We start from the raw sequence: 19,982 nt of genomic DNA, 5'->3' as shown, positions 1-19,982 counted from the left end.
TCGCTGTACTCTGGTCAGTATGTAAATACCGTCATGACGGCTCTGGTCATAACGTATGTACTGTAGTAGTGCACAAACCAGTGAGCTGCCATCTAGTGGAACAGTACCAACTCTGCTCTTGTTTCAATGCAAATGGATAATAGACATGCATTAGAGGTGATGTTAGCAACCATATATTGAAAGTGAAAAAAAAACAATGACATGAGAAATGTTAGCTTTTTCCCACCTCAATGTGAATTTATGGGTATAAAGCAGTATTGTAGTTGATAGTGGAGGTTGTTCATGCGAAAAACGTATTTTGTGAGCACCACAGCCCTTGCCGCACGCTGAGACATTTCTGATGCCATCCCATTTTAAGGCGAACATAACATAACCCCCTCCATTGGATAGAAGTCTGTACTTTTATTAGGTGACCCCTTGGTGTTAATGTATTGTCTGTCCCCCCCCCCCTATCACGACAGTGTTCACATTTTAGCTGTTGGATTTGTCCTGTTCAATGTTTAAAAAGAGTTGCCCCCTGCATAGGCAGTCTGTGGTGTTCTGTGGATTGAAAGTGCCAGAAGAAGCATGAAAAGTATATGATGGTGAGAATTGATGTCAAAGATGTGATTTTTGCATGATTTATAACTTGCAAGGCGTGTCACAATATTTCCCTGAAATCTACCAATAAGAATTCGGACGGACTAGTTAAGTTTTTTTTTTTTTTTTTGTCCAAATAAGTAAACATAAATTTATTTCAATCAGACAATGTTACAATTGCTAAAACATTGAATATGCTTACAATTTCTATTTTCACCATGATTCTAAAATGGGGAAATATTTAGTTCTCAGTGTAACCGTGGATATTCGATTATAGCTGAATATTTCAACTGGAAAATAGATGATGGTGTATGATGTGGTGGTAATGTAGTTGAAAGCCAGCGTGATCATGTGTTGTAAGCTGCTTTGTTGGATATGGGCATCTAATACAAAACTGGGTAATTGTACAGAGATGAAAACAAGTTTGTATAAAAGACATATTTTTGTACTTCATCAGATCTCTACATGCATGTCAGCAATAAACTTTGATATGGAAACATTTAATCATTTGTTGTCTTGAGTGCCATTATTTGGATATTCATACTTCTCTCCACTACCAGTAGGTGGAGTACTTTCTCAAAGAATAGAGTACAATTACAACACTGTTTGCCTTAGTCTAGGAACACAGAAAAGTTATTCCAAAAATGTATATAACACTTCATATTAAATCCATTCACAAGCTGTTTATCCCTTGAGTTTTGATCTCGTTGCCTTATTGTTCACAGAAATGGCTAGACTCCCATACAGAAAGTGTCTGTGCAATTTACTGGTCTCATATGGTTAAAGTATTTGTGTACATATTGGTTTCACTAATCAGAAATTACAACACTTGTTATGCATAGTCCCCCAAAAGTGATGGGACAGATTCATCAAATGTCCAAATTAAGCACTCGTGTTTAGAATTTGTTAACGATCCTTGTCATTGACGGTCTGCCATTGAACCCACCGGACGCCGGGTGTCTTCTCTGGTCATGCTCTGCATCAGTTGTTGTTTGTTTACAGGTAATTTTGCCTAAAATCTTGACACTTGTTGGCCCTGAAAAACTCCCTAGTTGCTATGGCAGTATTTCTTGAGTCATTGTCTTACTGTATGATGAAGCGCCATCCAATGACTTTGGAAGGATTTGATTGTCCTTGAGGCGACAAGATGTTTCCGTACATTCTAGAATACATTCTGCTGCTGCTGTCAGCAGTGACATCATCAATTAAGACAAGTTAGCCAGTTCTAGTGGCAGCTATACAAGGCCTAACATTAATACCCCGTCCATCATGTTTCACGGATGACGTGGTATGCTGTAAATCTTGGGCAGATCCTTTTTCTCAAAAGTTTCCAATTGCAAGCACTCTGGTACATGATAATATTTCTCTTATATTTCCATAATACCCTTTTCCAAACCTCTGCAGGCTTTTTAGGTACTTTTTTTAGCAAACTGTAAGTGACCATCCTTTATGAGGATAACTTTTAGGGGTTTGCACCTTGTAGTGAAGCCTCTGTGCTGACATATTCTGCGGATGGTAGTCCTTCACATTCATGCTGACCTCCTGAAGAGTGTTCCTGATCAGTGGGCTTTGGGGTTTTTCTTAATTATGGTGAGCATTCTTCGGTCATTCACTGTTTAAGTCGACCTTGGCCTACCAGCCCGTTTGCGATTGCTGTGGTCACCAGTGCTTTTTTTTCTTTCTTTTTAATGATCTTCCAAACTGTTGATTTAGGCAAGCCTAAGGTTTTGGCCATGTTTCAAGCCTAATAAAGGCTTCCTTGACTTTCATTAACACCTCTTTGTCCTCATGTTGACAGACACCAATAGCTGACTCCAAAGCCTAGAGTGCATTAACAGTGCTGTAATTTCTGAATGGTGAAACCAATATGTACACAAATACCATCAAATAAAAGCTGAGAATCTCTTCTTTTTCTAATTGTTTATTTCAAATCAAAACCTTTTGAGTGTAGAGCCAAAAGAAGAAAAAATGTTTCACTGTCCCATTACTTACGTAGGGCACTATATATACAGTATATGAGTTGCGTGCGTGCTGTGTATTGTAGAACGGATATTAGAGGGTAGAGTGTACTAAGGGCTTGTGTGTCTATGGGGCCACCTCTTGTCTTGCTGTGAGAGGACTGTGGACCAGGCCAGGGTAGGCATGCCCAAACAGGAAGGCCCCTGCTGTTCCTGACTCCAACCCTGCCCCCTGTGGACCGCTCTCCTGCTCTCCTTCTTCACCTCAGCCCTTTGAACGCACGCACGCACGCACCTACCTAGTGGGGGATTAATCCCATTACATTTGCCAAAACAGACACACACATTAAAGGAAAGCTCCTCATCAGCCTTGTAAGGTAGACTTTCTGAAGAGAATTTAATGTTAAGAGAGATTGGTCTGTTTTTAGGATTATCATGACTACTGCATTCGATGCAAAAAAGCTTAGCTTTCTTTAGCTTATGATAGGCTACTGCTATCGGCCTGCTGTGTGCTGTGCTGACATTGCAGGGGTTACTTTCCAGGCCTGTGATCACATAAGCGATTCTGCAAAACATTGTGACCTGTCTCTCAGCAACAGTCCAAACATTGTTGTGTTGACAGAACAAGGGGTTGGTTGATGCGCTACATAACCTTGCCCACCCCTCAGAGACCCCCAAGTCCAGATGATGTCATCATGGTTGGCTGGAGCTGGTCCCCTGTCCACTGGAGAATCACACCCCACCCCTTGCAGGCTCAGCTGGGGGAGCAAAGTGGTGGTCTCCAGGGTCAAAGCTCCATGGCTGCAAAGTCCTCATAAACCATAAACAGCTGGAGATTAAAGAGGTCCATCCGGAATTCCAGTGTTTCTCAATATGAGCCCCCTTATTAAAGTCAACGTCACAGACGGCGAGGTCTTTACCTAATTACACTGGAGTATTACACATTTGTTTTCATTTGAGAGAACAGGACATTGTTTCTCCATCTGGCCATGGATGAACAAGGATCCAGTCTATCAGATGTGTGTGTACTGTATGTGTGTTTTGATAGTGTGTATTTGTGTACACGGTTCATCATTTTGTGTTTGCCTTTACAGATGTCTGTATTATCTGCATGTGAGATGGAGGGTGTCCATTCACATCTGCTATACAGTTACAGTGTGTGTTTATGTCCACTGGAATACACGTGTGTGTGTGTGTGTGTGTGTGTGTGTGTGTGTGTGTGTGTGTGTGTGTGTGTGTGTGTGTGTGTGTGTGTGTGTGTGTGTGTGTGTGTGTGTGTGAGGCAGTGTGATGCCTATTGGTGCTCATATGCTTCCTTTGGCAGGCTCATACTTAAAAGTCAACACTTTGGCCTTAACATTCTTACGTCCTCATTTCCTCAAACAGAGTAGTTTGCATTTTAAATGAATCTCCAGTGGAACATACAGTACGCTGTGTCCAAAAGATAGCATGATCCTGTTGTAGTGAACATTATCCAAGGTGACTGTTTATTGTAGTCTAAAATAGATTTGTGTCTGCTAAAAGTGTTGACTTTCCTCTGACCATCTAACTGTCTCCTAATTTATCATCTTCCCTGAATTGCACACTCGTCCACTCCCCTACAGAGCATCAAAAAGCACAGGATTGGTTTAAGCATGGGCTGTTAGCATGGGCCGTCCCCACATAAAAGGGGACAGACAAATTAAATGACGGTTACTGACTTTGGATACTGTTATAAAGCTGGGTGCCAGTAGAAGCAAAGGCTTCATTGTGGACAAGGGACAGAAGGAATGTTCGGGAACGGCTGTAACTCCTCAGAGTCATCCCAACAGGATGTACATACGGTTCCCATATGAGCGGTCAGGGGAAAACACTGGGAGAGAAGATTCCTGCCCTGTAGTTGTTGTTGTTCAAACATTCATTTTTCTTGATCTCTTGCATTTCTTTTTTTGTCTCGCAAATGTCTTGTAAATGCAGGAAACAATATAAAAGATCTGAGAGTGGATTAAAATGCAATAAAGCCTAACTTTATTGACCGCAGGGCAATTTAGCTTCACAGTCACTGCAATGTGTTTGTTTTAATGTGTTTGTTCCATTCATAGCCAAAGAATATCATTGTCTCCATATCCACTTCATTGATGCAATCTGACTTACATGGACACAGGTCAAGTCTACATCCTGAGTATTGTCAGTTGAACTTGATACCACCAACAGAGTTTTGAAATCCAAATATAGGACCCTAATCCAGATGGGTCCCTTGTCCAAACCACAACTCTTCATGCCGTCCCCACACAAAAGGGGAAAGACGAATGAAATGACGGTTACTGACTTTCGACACAGTTGTAAAGCTGGTGCCAGGAGAAGCAAAAGCTTTGTTGTGGCACTCCAGTCAGTCGTTTGATGTCTACATGGTCTCCAATCTAATGCTTTCAGACAACTGCGCAGGCTCAATGGTCAAAAACAATGTTCTTGGTGGAGGAATTGATGTTCGAGAAAAACATAATTGTCTCAGTGACTGCACAACTGCTGCATCATACAACAACTATTTAGGAAAATACCCTGAATGCCCAGTTCAATCCTTCCAAATCTCTCATCTGTTTTAGAAACTTATGAACAATCCTAGGCTCACAATCATTTCCTGTTTCCTGACAATCATTTCCTGTTTCAGGTGGCGCAGGGTAGAAGTGGCCCCTGACTACAGACCTGGGATCAGATGACCTTCCCCCATATCCCTAAACATAACCTTGGAGCACTGAAATATATTATTACTATCAGGCATTCTTTCCAAACCTTCACATGGCCTTGCAACTTAACCTCTTACTTATCATCATCATCATCATCATCATCATCATCATCATCATCTGTAACCCATCAGCTATGGCAGATGATTGCTCTCAGCTGCTCTCTATCGCTATCTATCTCTCTCTCTCTCTCTCTCTCTCTCTCTTTCTCTTTCTCTCGCTCTCTCGCTCTCTCTCTCTCTCTTTCTCTCGCTCTCTCTCTCTCTCTCTCTCTATCTCTCTCTCTCTCTTTCTCTCTCTCTCTCTTTCTCTTTCTCTCTCTCTCTCTCTTTCTCTCTCTCTCGCTCTCTCTCGCTCTCTCTCTCTCTCTCTTCTATGTCTCCCTTCTCCTTCTCTAAGTCTGTACAAGAGGCACTTTTTCTTGTCTGATTGTTGCACTGGACATTAGGGATTCTCTCTCATACTATGTGTGCAACACACACACACACACACACACACACACACACACACACACACACACACACACACACACTGTATTGACTACAGGCACGCAGTGTTCATGTTTGATATGTTGCAGGACTATAGGAATTGATTCCATCATTCTCTGCATGTTTGTCCCTGGACTGAGCTGTGTTCCATGTGGAGAAATAATGAACATTACGTAATTCTCTAGAGGTGAGAGAAGAGAGGAGCCAGTCCCAACTGTCAGAAAGCATAGTGAAGTGATCTACACCATGAGTTAGGATGTCATCTTTTGGATCCTTCAAAGACTCACTTCTGTTCTCTGGACGATATAGGGTTGGACTTTAGGACCACATACAGTACCTTATCTAATCTAGTCCAATTAAAAAGTGTACTGGGACACATCCATTACTATCAATCACTCCTCTGTACTGCAGTTTTGTGTAGCTGTGTCATATGTGATGTCACGTGTGGTGTAGGTGGCCATACAGCCATGCTCATTAGCTTATCCATCCACAGTGCAAGGCAGGCACCTCTCTCTCTCTCTCTCTCTCTCTCTCTCTCTCTCTCTCTCTCTCTCTCTCTCTCTCTCTCTTTCTCTCTCTCTCTCTCTCTCTCACTCTCCCTGTCGATATTTGGCATATCTAAAATGGCGCGAGTGGATCTGTCATTCTCAAATTGCCCTTGCTAACTATGAACATCTGGTATAGGGGGGTGGGGGTGACCCCGTCAATGGAGGCCCTTGTCTGCACTTTCAACGCCAGGATACTGGCCCACCACAAGGTGAACAAGGAGGTGTGTGTGTGTGTGTGTGTGTGTGTGTGTGTTTCTCACTAATAGTATTTATCTTTCTGTACATGGTGAAATAGTATTGTGCATGTTCATGTGTTCATTCCTGGAAAGGGCTTTTGTGGGTGTTTGCTCTCACAGCCAGGAGTGGTAGGGCATATCACTGGTGTTTTCTCCTACTCTGGTTCCATCCACTTCACTCCACTCTGTTCAGGAATGTTTGTTCTTGCACTTACCAGAAGTGAATGTGATGCCCACTGAATTATTTTATTTTTTTCTGGAAAGGCCTGAAACACTAGTTTACGGATTGGGTTACCTTCGTCGACTCCCATATTGCCGCTATGCTGAATTCGAGGAGAATTTATGATTTATTGAAATTAGTGTTCTATGGAAATTACTTTTCTATGGATTTTCATTTGGAAAGCATTACGAGAGACACCCAAGCTGGGGGAAAGGGAACAAAATAAATGGGATCTGAAATGGAGTAAAAGCCAATTGAACAAATGGGCCATTGATGTTATCCAAATACCACATCTTAAAATATGATGCTATCAGTTCCCAACCTCCAGTTTGTTTGAAAAGGAAAACATTTTTGTGCCGTTTAGTTTGAAATCGCTCTTACTCAACATACTGTAGCTGTCGCCCTTGATGGCAGATCCAAGTGCTAACGTTTGCACTGGAATGGATATCACACACACACACACACACACACACACACACACACACACACACACACACACACACACACACACATACCAATTCCACAGAGGTTAAGCAGCGGCCAAAAGTGGGGAAAGGCAGCGACGGCTTGGGAAAGGCCTCTGTACATTGGGAGTGATTACGACTCTAACAGCTGTCCCTCTTCACAGCTCACACAGTCAGCACACTGCTCCTAGGGAATGAGGAAAAGCTATGCCTGGCTTCCAGGAGCACTGGGAATGCTGCGTAAAACGACAGGAAACTCAGCTGTCTTTCCACACTCTTCCCTAACGACGTTTGGAATCTCACTGTATTTTCTTCCTCTGACGTGAAGGAAATAATGTTGAAACATGCCGATAATTGAATGACTGTACTTTCATGAAGTCTGCCGTTTTCATTATTTTCATTTAACATTTTGAATGATTGTGGCAATAGTTGACTGCACCCACACGTTTTGTGTTGTTGTCGCCAAAACAATTCTTAAATGCTGTTGACATGGATGCTGCTGGGCTTGTTCTAAAACAATTGATGGCCAAAACAGATGTACAACGTCTTTTGTTCTTTTATGCAGGTTCACGTCAGAGACCTCTCTTTGTCTTGGGGCTCATAATTTGACTTTCATGTGCTGCTGTGGACACTCCTTGTGAGTCTGGAACAGTCCTTTTCACATGACCCTAATTTACCAGTTCCCCATTAAGGAAAGCAGATATGAGCCTGTTAAATAGACTTAGCAGTTTGAAGTACCTGAAGCTTGGCCTACCACATTGCCTTCTTCTTTAACCTTGCTGATAGTATGAAACAAAGGGAAATTGCAACAGCAATGTAGTTGATTTACAGTCAATTCAGATAAATAAACCGTTACATAATTTACTTGGACCAAAATCTGCCTGCACCAAACTGTTATTATACATGATGAGTTGCAACATGCCTGTTGAGCCTATCTGCAAAATAATGTCAACTCCAAAGCCAACCTGACTTAAGCGTGGGGTCTTCCCGGAACCTCCCTCCTCCTCCTCTTCCTCTCCTCCATCATCTATCTGTTGATAGGAAACAGCCCTTGGGCTTCCTCTGTGTCATCCACCCCTTCAGAAGGAGGCTTTGGTGTGGGTGGTGGGAGCCCATCTCTTTCTACATATAGTACTGTAAATAGCCTCTGTAATCAAAGGGGCAAACTTCAGAGCCAAGCATAATCTTCTAAACCCCACTCTCATCAAAGCACAGGATGAGCCAAAAGAGCTGTGTACGTGTATATGAGCTTGTGTGTGTGTGTGTGTGTGTGTGTGTGTGTGTGCGTGTGTGTGTGTGTGTGTGTGTGTGTGTGTGCGTGTGCGTGTGCGTGCGTGCGTGCGTGCGTGTGCGTGTGTGTATGTGTGTATGCTCTGGTAACTCTGTAAATTCAAATGCATACAAATCATGTGGCCATTACCAAGATATATCTTGCTTAAATCCCAACGTCCAATCAGATGCCAACCCATTCCTGTGTACATAATGGGAGATTTGTGTCAATAACATCACCAGTGCGACTGGTCAATCACCTCCTGCATTCATAAGCACAAGACTGTTTAAGCCTCAACATGTCGGTACATTTTCGATCCTTTCCCACGCATCTAGCCAACAGTCGCTTTGGATAAAGGCGTCCGTTAAATGCCATAAATGTAATGTAAATGTACTTTCCATAAAGGCTTTCCAACTTTTCTACGCAAGAAAGTGTCTTTTAGTGGAGGTTTTGCTCTTATGCTTGTGCATTGTCTGCACACAAGCTGCGAATAAATGGTGAAGTTACCCTCAGCGCTAGTGTGCCTGTTCTCCTTGTGGAGCCCTTTGTCCAGTCCGCTGGATATGGGAACAGAGGAGAGAACTTGTGAACCGCAGGGCGGGAGGGAGGGAACAACAACTCATGGAGCTCTGTGGCCAGAGCTGCTATTTTTACCCTGCCTTCTCTCTCTCAGTCATTGCTCTCCCCACAGGGAAGCGAACACAGCAAAGGTGGTCATTATGGGCTTTACATGGGTAACGCTTAACTGAGGGATCCTGTCTTCCCTGGCCCGTCTTTAGGTCTTTATTGCCCAGGGGGTGGTGGTTCAGAGGAGAAGTGGGGTGACAAACAATTCTGCAGGATATAATTCTTGCGGTTGCTCTTTAAGCCACAATGGGACATGGGTGGAGTAAGGCTACTGAGAGTTCTGCCAGCGTGTCCCAAGCGGTGCCAGGCACCCATGGTGCTGAATGAGTGCGGGACCAGGTTTTGGCTGGGCCAGTTCCCATGCTGGCCCAGATATGAATTCCAGGGGTTTGGCTTAGCCTGCTGCCTTCTCCTGGCTGTTGGATTGTAGTGCGGGTCCAAGTTGCTTTGCAGGGGGCTAAAACAGTCCTAGCCACATGCTCAGGCAGCAGGACTAGAGTCTCCTGAGGTCTCCTAGCTAGCTAGATTATGCCCATTTTTGGAGCTTGTCTGGGGGGGGGGGACGATGACACAGATCTGTGTCTGTTTTGAGGTTGGGCAGAAGCTGTCAATCATTTTGAGGATTGGGCTGTGTAGGATTGGGTTCAGTCTGGCCTATATCATAACAGACCTCATAGACAGTGTCTGTTAACTTATTGTATACACTTCCCACCCAGCGTAAGGACTGTGTTTATGTATCCATTCAGGAGTGTAAACAACAATGTGACATAAAAATGTCTTGTCTTACTTCGCTAAACATACAGCAACTCACTGTCATGTCAGAGTTTAGCTTTCTGTCTTCTCTAATCTTAAAATGTATATGTAGTCTTCCAAATGTACCTACAATGAAAAATACTCATTACTCTGTTCATATCATTCATATTCATATCACAGTTTATGATGTGATCCAGCATCCTGATAGCCATGTATCAGACTAAACGGGCGGTGTGCCAAGGACCCTTGTCAGATTTGGAAAATGAAGACCTTGGGAGTTTGACAGTGGCTGATTTAGACATACTTTAAGAGGAGCTGTTTTTGCAGTGGGAGCTCAGCTTATTGCAAAGTTTTTAACAGTCTGCGGTGGTTCAAATTCCTCAGTGTCTATCATTTTCCCTAAGATAATGTATGTATTTGAAAAATGTAGTGGATAGGCTGTATCTTCATATTTACTCTGGAAGTGACGCAGACTATTCCGTGTTAAGAATACTAAAACAACAAGGATAAAGGAACTGTTTCAGAAGCCCAGAATATTACCCCGATACCATCTCTTCCTGTGTTAATTTAATTCAGCAACCAAAGCGCCATTTCAGCTTTGGGAACATTTGAAACCACAAAGTGCCTCTTTTTTTTCTCTGTTTGACTTGGATGTGTTTGAACTTAATTAAAGCTCTAATCAGTTGTTTGATCAACCAAAGAGTGGTGTAAGCTCAGTCATAAACACAAACAATTTGTCAATTGCTGAAGGAATATGGCCTGACTGAAATTCTGCACCTGAATAAAACATTTTATTTGAGACATTTCACCTCTCTCCAAACTAATAAAAGAAGCCCTGTCCTGTTGTTTGCCAGGACAATATATAACCTTCCTCTTCCATCTGTGGAAATGCTTTTGAGACTTGGCGCCAGTGGAGGATTGTATTTTTGCTGTCGTGCTAGTGTTGAAAAAAGAGACCCTTTAAAAATGGGCTTTAAAGGCAATGGAGGGTGCTTCTGTTATTTATTAGTGAGCCCTCCACAAACACACACACACACACACACACACACACACACACACACACACACACACAAACACACACCCCAATCGCTCTCCATCATCCACACACTCTCCAGCCCACCACTGAGTGGATTTCAGCAGCAGAGTCCCTCATTCAAAACACCTGGGCCCATCCAGGGAGCAGCTGACTGCCACAGCAGCAGGCAGGCTAGCCAGACAGTGGACATTGGGTAGAGCACATGGAGGTGTTGGAAGAGCGGCAAAGGCTCTCCTGGAGAATGAGGAGAGGAGACAAATCCATAGTATAGGGAACAAGGTCCACACATTCTCTGTCAGGCAGACAACAGGATCATCATAACAGGTTTTTTTTGTTTTGTTTTGTAACTTTTTCATACGACAGAGCAATGAAGGTCATGTGTGTACATCCTTGAGTACAACATGATCCCATGATCTACAAATGTCAGTCATGTTTAGATCATTTAGGCCTAATGTTGTTGATAATCTTCGTGCTAAGTTACAGCCTAACAATTAGGCTCTTGTTTGTTCATCCCTGATGATTTTAAGACTGTTTAGAGTGGTAGGCAACCTTCCAGTGCTTGCATGAGTGTGCACGTGTTTGTGTGTGTGTGTGTGTGTGTGTGTGTGTGTGTGTGTATGTGTGTGTGTGTGTGTGTGCGTATGTCCGTGTGTGTGTGTGTGTGTGCACATCCCTGATGATTTTCATGTTGTTTACAGTAGAAGGCCTGCCAGAGCCCAGGCTGTGCTGCCAGATCGGAGGATTTTTTTTCCCTTCCTTGACAAGGTGTCAGCTGTGTTTATGCTCAGACATAAAACACTGCCATACCCACCTGCGGGCCAGAGTTTAAGCTTTACTCATTGTCCCCTCACAAACAGCCTTCAATCAGTTTCCAGGGAATAGTTTGTGAGCCGGTAATAGTTTGTTTTGACTGTGTCCTGGAGTGAACTCATGCACTCAGCATTTCCAGATTATGGGTCTGGCCTTATTAAAGCCCTCAGTTAAACATTACCCCCCTGACCATCTAAACAGAGATGTTTGTTCTATTTTGGTTCGAGATTATGTGACAATGAGTCGAACTGACTGCAGCATTTTGTTGTACTCAACCAATGAACTGTCAGCTGAATGGTTAAAACCCCACTAAAATTACTTTGATTTCCACATGAAATAATTTCAAGGTAAACCTTAGGTTTAATTGTTTTAATTGTTTAATTGTTTACAGTTAAAATGTTGAAAAAGAAGCAAGAAGTAGCTTTTGCCAACTACAATTTCTCAAGCAACAAACTGACAGGATTAACTGGATGTGTCACTCACATTTTTCATTCACAGTTGTGAGTTGTTCTTTCCTAGGTTCAATGTTGACCAATTCTCTAGCAGCCTACAGTGTTTCTTAATTGGATTTGTAAACCAGTTCTGTTTGTAGTTGGATGCTTTGATTTTTGCTTACTTTGGAGCTAGCTTTGTAAAATTGTTAACAATTCTGCTAAATAATAAGTAACTAGCTAGCTGTGCTAGCTCAAACAACCAGATAACTTATCTTCTTTATTGTGTTCTATTCTGAACTTGCTGAATTTGACCAAAACTTAAATGATCAGTTTAATTTAGTCTGCGCTATTATCTGTGCTTGTCTGTCACTGTATGCACTGCTAGTGCTGACTAAAACGGGGGGGATGTAAAACATAAACTAATTATATTATTGATTTATTGAGTTGTACTTGGTTGTCATTGGTGTATTTAAATCAGATCCTTGGGTGATGTAGTGTGAGGAGCCAGTACCACAGAAAAACAAAATAAAATATTCAAGGCAGACTTTTCTTAACTGCAGTCATACTCAAGGGATGGTCATCATACATTCCACAATTTCACAGTGTTACTTCAACCTTGCAAATACCATATTACACACAGGAAATTGTTTTATTTTACTACATGGCCCCTTTAATAGTGGTGTAAAGTTTGTGTAATTTTTATAATAATGTTAATAATATAGTTTAAACTGTGAAGGAACGTGCTGTTCTTTTTAAAATGTCATTGGGGCTTTAATCAATTTGTAAAAATGTAAATGACATATGGATATATAATTGATGAAGTTACATGGATGGTACAATATGTACTCAATCAAAGTACCACTTGTAAAGGTCGTGGACAACACTATATCCTTGGTTTCTGGCCATGTGTTCACAGGCATAACAGATAGGTTGCATAAACTCTTGATGGGGTAACAGGAGGTGGGGCTTGGCCATGAGGAACTTCCTCCACCGGAAGTAGTGCATGTACGTCTCATTGTCCTGGTCCAAGTGGAGGAGGAACTCAGCCAGTTCTTTTGCATCATGGAAATCATCTATATGAATGAAGGAATCAGCTGGGATAAACTCCTCATAGTTCTGCCTTGGGGGGCCCAGTACAACTGGTACAGTTCCTGATACAAGTGGTCCATTCACCTTCTCAGTGATGTAATCTCTGTGGATTGAATTCTCAAATGAGAGGTAGAATTTACAGCTTGCAATGGTTGAGTAATACTCCTCGTACCTCAAACGACTTCCTGCAAGTTCACCAAAGACGTGTACCTTTATATGTTTGATCAGCTCTTGATAATACGTTTCTCTTGCTAATGTCCCAGTTGTAGGATCCGTGTTACTCACAATCCAACAAACTAATTTATCTTTCTTGGGCAGAACAAACTCACTGTCCATCTCAGTCTTCACCGCAGTCAACTCATTCCGCACGGTGATGTCAGCATCTCTTCTATAGCTCAACGTCAGGTTGAATAGGTTTTCAAGGCCTGGTATTATTTTTGTATTCGTTGGTGATTCAACATGAAACCAGATCCATTTTTGAAAAGGGAGCCGTGGAGACTGGGGCAGGTTTCGCAAATCCTCACTGATATGTTTGTGAAAGATAATGACTCCGTCTGCTTTGTCATACAGGGATCTGTCATCTGTTAACACACAACCATGAATGTCGAAAAGAGTACTGCAGTCCGTGAAGTCAAACCTCAAACCCAGTGGCCAGAACCACAACAACACAATGGGCATCCGTGAAGACAAGCATTGAGTATAATCTGATGTTAGCTCAAAGTTTAAAAAGAAAACTAATATCACTGAGCACACAAGCCCAAGAGCAACTTTGAGATTTCTGTTGAATCCTTTTGACATCCTTTTTATTTTGCCCTGTAAATAAAGAGAAACAAGTGAATTTGACAAATGTTACTGGCCTTGGGATACCTGAGCTGCTGTACGAACTGAATAGAATGTAGAAGGAATATGTGGTGTATGAACAAACAGGAACAGTTGTGTTATTAGTACTGTATGCCTACGCTGTGTTGATAAGTGCATACATGGTTTCAAAGTGTGACCAGGTCATGCCTGTACTGTTATGAGGTAATACATTCATTGATAGCCACTGATTGGCGAGAGGTCAATTCTAAGATACTGCTACCCCTTAAAGCGGTGTTGGTGATATGTTCCTAATGAGAGGTCATGTTCATCTGTCAAATAAAAGTACCATCGTAATACGAGGTTGCAGGTTCCTCTTGCTGTTTTTCCACCAGAAACAACTAAATAATATTCTGTTGGGACAGCAGGAGAGACACAAAAGTTAATGTTGACGCTCCTGAAGTTTATTCTATTTTCTCATTTAAATTGAAATCATCTTTTTCTTTTCAATTCATTTCAATAAACATCGAAACAACAACATATGCAGAAATACATTCACTTTTACCTTTATAACTACACATTTACCATAACTATTACCATGGATTACTTTGGTTTCCTACATCGATACATAAACCATATTTCAGTGGTACGGTCACTTAACTAAATCTTGTAGATACTAAATCTTGTAGATATTTACATAAACACAGCACCTCATATTATTATTAATGGGCCACTCCTGCAACTGAATGTGTTTAGAGAAAAAGATTACCCTGGCCCACGTGGTTTCCTTGAAGTACAGTAAAAGTACAAGAAGAAATGTTACAACTGATGAACATTATACCTAACCGTAACAGCCCAGGTTTTGTGTTACACTGTTAAATAACTCATGTGTATTATAAATTAAAGTCACAGATCAAAAGCAAGAAGAGCATTCCAGGTTCTTTTCCACTGTTAGCACACAATCATGGTTAAAGTTATTGACAAGGAGTTAAATAATTGTTGATTGATTGATTGTGTCTTGATTATGCTGTACTTGTGTGAACTAGGAAGGATAGATTTTATCGAGGAACATAATAGAAAATAACAGGTTTGTGTCTGCATCTAGTTTTAGCTAGTGTATAGCTAGTGTTTATATTGTAGACCTACTGTGTTTAGAAGAAGATTTGATCTTGTGAAAGAGACATGTGAAAGAGAAGTGAAAAGGAAAGTAAAGAAAACAATGCTTACCGTCAAAGAGGATTCATATCGAGCATCTGAGCCCCAGCACGCAAGTAAGTTTTCCGGTAGGGCCAATCACACTTGACCACGCAAAAGGTATGTTTGCTTTTTGTTATGTTTGGTAAGGGCGTGCTCAGCTTAAGCTCAACTATATGATTGAATGTTGGGTTAAATATAAGAATGAGTGCTGAAATGTGGCAATGAGGCAATTTGTTAAAAGTGCATTTTAATAGCCCCATAACACCATTATGTCCCTAAAATGTGTTTCGTAGAATGGTCTGTAAAACTCATCAAGATTCAATAGAGAAATCTAATATAGGAGTGATATTTGGTTTGACCTCACAATACCCCAGTGCACATTCTCAACCAAGCACTCTACTGATCCTGGACTTACTCACAAAACACATCTCATCCAATTTTCCATTTGATTCATCAGTTCCAACTAAACGATGAGTTATTACTATTGAATACAAGTCTCACCTTGAGAAATATTGTCCCAAAGTGATGTGGGACATATGGACGGTGCTACATGCTGTTTCAGAGGAGAAACATCTGCAGGACATGCGAGTGTGGAGGGTACATGGGGGGGCACATATGCATTGCACAGCCCTGCCTCCTTTGTAGTTGCTGGCCACAGCTGCAGCGATGGAATGCATTCTATAACGGGATTTGTTTATTGCATTTCACCCAGTGGAGCAACAAGAGATTTCCTCAGATGGGGGGAGATTGTATGAATGCCATTGGGTTCATTGTACGCAGAAGGCAGACTTAGCTCCCTGGCGGTGTCGCATTCTTGAATAAGCTGAGAGTGTGTCCCTTGAACAACCCTCTCGAGACCCCGGTCACAACTTTGAATCGAGGAGCCGTATCTGTGTAACGTGTGACACTTCGTGAAACATACCAACTGCTCTTTCGTTCTTACGCCATATGACTTTATGCAACTTATCATCGCATATTAGCTTGTGGGCACGTGGCTACCATAGAATTCATCTGAAACCATACAAGTTATGGATTGGCAGTAAAACTCACATGTATTGTGGCCCTCTAAGTGGACAACAGTTACGAGGCACTAGTAAACACTATACCCTGTTTCTGGGTTAGGGTTAGGGTTAGGGTTAGGGTTAAGCTCTTTGGCCCGGCCCCCCAGAGGTGAAGTCATCTACTTCAACTGTGATAAGCATATATACTGTATATATATATGCCATTTAGCTGATGCTTTTATCCAAAGCGACTTGCATTGCAGTGAGTGCATACATTTCAGCATATATGGTCCCAGCAGGAATCAAACCCCCAACCTAAGCGTTGTTAGCACCATGCTCTACCAACTGAGCCACAGGGGGCCGCGCGTCACACAGCAAATATGTGCTAAAGAACCAGTCCTTAAACATGAAGCTGATTTATGGAGAAGTCTGAGGGCTTTCTTCAAGCTGCGCGGCCTCAATGTAAACTCCCTGACACGACACAAGCTGATTACGAGTGAGGCAGATGGTTTGACTTCTAGGGAGTCATGTTTTTGCATTCCACTGTCACGGGAGAGCTGAGAAATGCAATGCAAGGCACCCCCTCACTTCCACCCCCCTCCCACGACAGTGCAGAAATATGTCCCTCACGTACTATACTCTACACTGATCATGTGTTGATGTATTTTGTGGACTAAATGGGATCCTCTGTCTACTGGAATCATGGCTCTGCATTCCCAGGAGTGGAATGGGAAGATATATCTCCCCAAAAAGCCGTCTGTATAAACTTCTTCAGCCATGAAAGTGATTTGTTTTGAAGCTGAGAGTGCTGGTGTCAGTTACAGTGCAGCCCCAGACTACCGAGGCCTAATGGGTCCATGAGTCATATGCCAGATTTTGCGATTAATTGCTCAAATAGATGTCCACATGCGACCAACCATGTGAGACGGTGGATGATGTATACAGTATGTCTATCTCAGGGGAGGCTGGTGGAGGTAGAAATCAGAGGACGGGCTCATTGTAATGCATGGAATGGAATGAGGACACGTGTAAACTCCAGATTGCTCTGCTTTGATGGACAGTAATGAATAGGTAGTGTCTATTCTGAGTGGTGCCTGCAACAACAGCATAGCCTCCCAGTGCAGTGGAGTAATAGTAGTGTATGCTTTGATATGGGATAACTGAGAAGAGGGACGAGATCTACTCTGTACATGTCAGTTCTTGCTTGCGACCCCATTGGGTGTAGTGGAGAAAATGAATGAAGTCATTTAGGCCATTAAATCACTCTCTGAGGTGTCCATTCATGCAGGAATGATGAAGGTTTCAACCAGATGTGGTTATAAAGGATGAGGATGATGATGATGATGATGATGATGATGATGATGATGATGATGTGTGCTTTGGGAATTGTCGTTCTCTCTGACTTTCACGCCAATGGCTCACATCCAAGTGATCTCTTCTTCTCTTGTATTTGCGTTCAAAGGAGGGAACTTCCCCCTCAGGATTTTGGACAACAGAGCAACAGTAAGAATCTATCATGGAGGTCCTACTTTACAGCAGCCATTTTGCAACTAAAACTCAAGGGTAAATTACTATAACCTGTAAGAAACACAATTAAATTATGCTACACAGTAGAACCCATTCATCTGAGCCCCTTTAGTTGATTCGGAGTGTCAGTCTTAGCATAGCTGACAGTTTTGAGATAAAGCAAGACACTTGTGTGAAATCATGTGATCATTTGTGTGTGTGTCCTTTGAGCAGCCCTTCTTCCAGTGGAGGCGAAGGACCAAATGACCACAAGTGGTGACTCCGACCCAGAAGGACGCCACTAACCCCAGTCTGTTTGTTTTAATTCTCTGTGAGTCAACAGTTACGGGCAGAGACGGCGGAGAGCTGGAGTGATGAGGGATTGCTTTGGTAAGACATCTGAGGTGGACAGAGCAGAGAGAGGAAGCCTGAATGATTCAGCAAAATGTGTGCGAATGTGATGCAAATGTAAGGAGATGGAGATTTACTGTAAGTGTGTGTGGTCACTGGTCACTGTGTGTGTGTGTGTGTGTGTGTGTGTGTGTGTGTGTGTGTGTGTGTGTGTGTGTGTGTGTGTGTGTGTGTGTGTTTGAGAGAGAGAGAGAGAGAGAGGGAGAGAGAGAGGGGGGGGGGAGAGAGAGAAGGAGAGAGAATGTGGAGGAACATCAGGTCTTTTTTCTGTCCTTGCCAGGGCTTGTTGGGTCCTGTAGGCACCTGGTGCTAACAAACCTGCCAAAATGTGCTGTGGGCCTGTGAACGTGGCTCAATTCTTCGTTCCCTATCAGCAGTTGCGTGTGTGACCCTGTTATTATCCTGATTATAATCCTCTGGCACAGAGTATGTAGCTCCACCTTGATGAGAGGGAGTCAACTGGTGCTAATGGATCTACTGCACACACACAAACACACACACACACACACACACACACACACACACACACACACACACAGCAAATGCATCCTGCATGTACTGTATAGGCTGCACAGAATACATGGACATGGACATGTGCGGTATTTTGATATTCATACAATACCCTATGCGTTAGTCCAGGCATTTTTAGATTTTTGGATGTTAAACTGTGGGAAAAGGGTGAATGGAAACATATTGTTTGTTGTCAGAGTCATATTGTGAAGCCCGTTTCCATGGCATTATGCTGAGGGCCGAGAGAGGTTTGTGAGAGCGCTACGCTCCTCTGAAGTGACTGTTTGTCTTCATGGCTGTGGCGAGGCGGTTTACTCTCACTTGATGCCTCATAATGACCTTTCACCTCTTCATCTATTTAGTCATCTGCAGTATTATGACTGGCAAGAGACGACCACAACAGAAAACAGAGAGGGCTTATAATTACAGCTCACATCTGTGAGATAGTTCACCGAGGTTCCCAAGTCAGTCTGTAAGTCTATCTGTGTGTGTGTGTATATACAGTGTATACAGGACCCAGGGAGGCGGTTGTGTGTTATTACAGAGACGGTGGTTGTTAGGCCCCAGCATCCTCAGGGAAACCAGCGGCTCCAGGACGTAGGATACTTCAGCCCTGTGGATTTACTTTGCACCTGATTGGCAGGTTCAGTCCCAGGGGGGTGGTCATTGGTCAGGGGTGGAGATTGGTGGGGTAAAAGAGGAGGGGGGACGACAAAATGACAAAGAGGAGGGGGGGGGGGGGGGGGACAAAATGACGGGTAGAAATGATGGCTGACTTCTCCATGGCCAGACCTACGTAAACCTGACTGCCTTTCTTTTCTCCTGTTATGGTAGACTGCTTCTTAACAAACTGATTGACCTCCTTCATGCTCAGCAACACATCAAGCTCTCTCGATTCTCTCTGCAACTCAGATGTATCCCAAGTCAAGACAAGTCTCTTTGTACCATCAGTTTCCTCACAAGGCCTTTCTGAGGCTTCAGGCTTTTTTCACAGTGAATCAATGCCACGCTCTCTTGTCGGCCAAGGGAAGGGATAGGGAGGGGATGGGGGGGGCTATTACCACGGTTAAACAATACAGTCTTTAATTGGCCATGCCACATGAGGATTTTCTCCTCCTAAGGCCTTTACGTTTTATCCTCATAAACAAGCCATTAATCTGATGGAGGACTCCTTTACTGAGAGGCACCATGTTGCCAATGAGGACTATCAGTGAGGATAAACAAGGACGTTCGTCCCCAGGGTGAAACAAATAGGCTGTTGGTGCTTAATGTGCTACGAGAAGATAGTCTGAAAACACTATATATATATATATATATATATATATAT

The 19,982-nt window shown here is 42.7% G+C and overlaps 1 protein-coding gene across 1 annotated transcript; it reads right to left on the bottom strand.

The window, feature by feature from the left end:
• Nucleotides 1-12,909: 12,909 nt before the first annotated feature.
• On the bottom strand, nt 12,910-14,008 carry LOC310811174 (4-galactosyl-N-acetylglucosaminide 3-alpha-L-fucosyltransferase 9-like). Its single transcript, XM_083679261.1, has one exon. It carries the CDS (start codon nt 13,908-13,910, stop codon nt 12,990-12,992), a length of 921 nt encoding a protein of 306 aa, XP_083535387.1. The 5' UTR covers nt 13,911-14,008; the 3' UTR covers nt 12,910-12,989.
• Nucleotides 14,009-19,982: the final 5,974 nt, after the last annotated feature.

Source organism: Argentina silus (assembly GCF_951799395.1).
Source record: "Argentina silus genome assembly, chromosome: 10".
NCBI lineage: Eukaryota > Metazoa > Chordata > Actinopteri > Argentiniformes > Argentinidae > Argentina > Argentina silus.
This window is presented reverse-complemented; position numbering and strand designations above follow the sequence as displayed.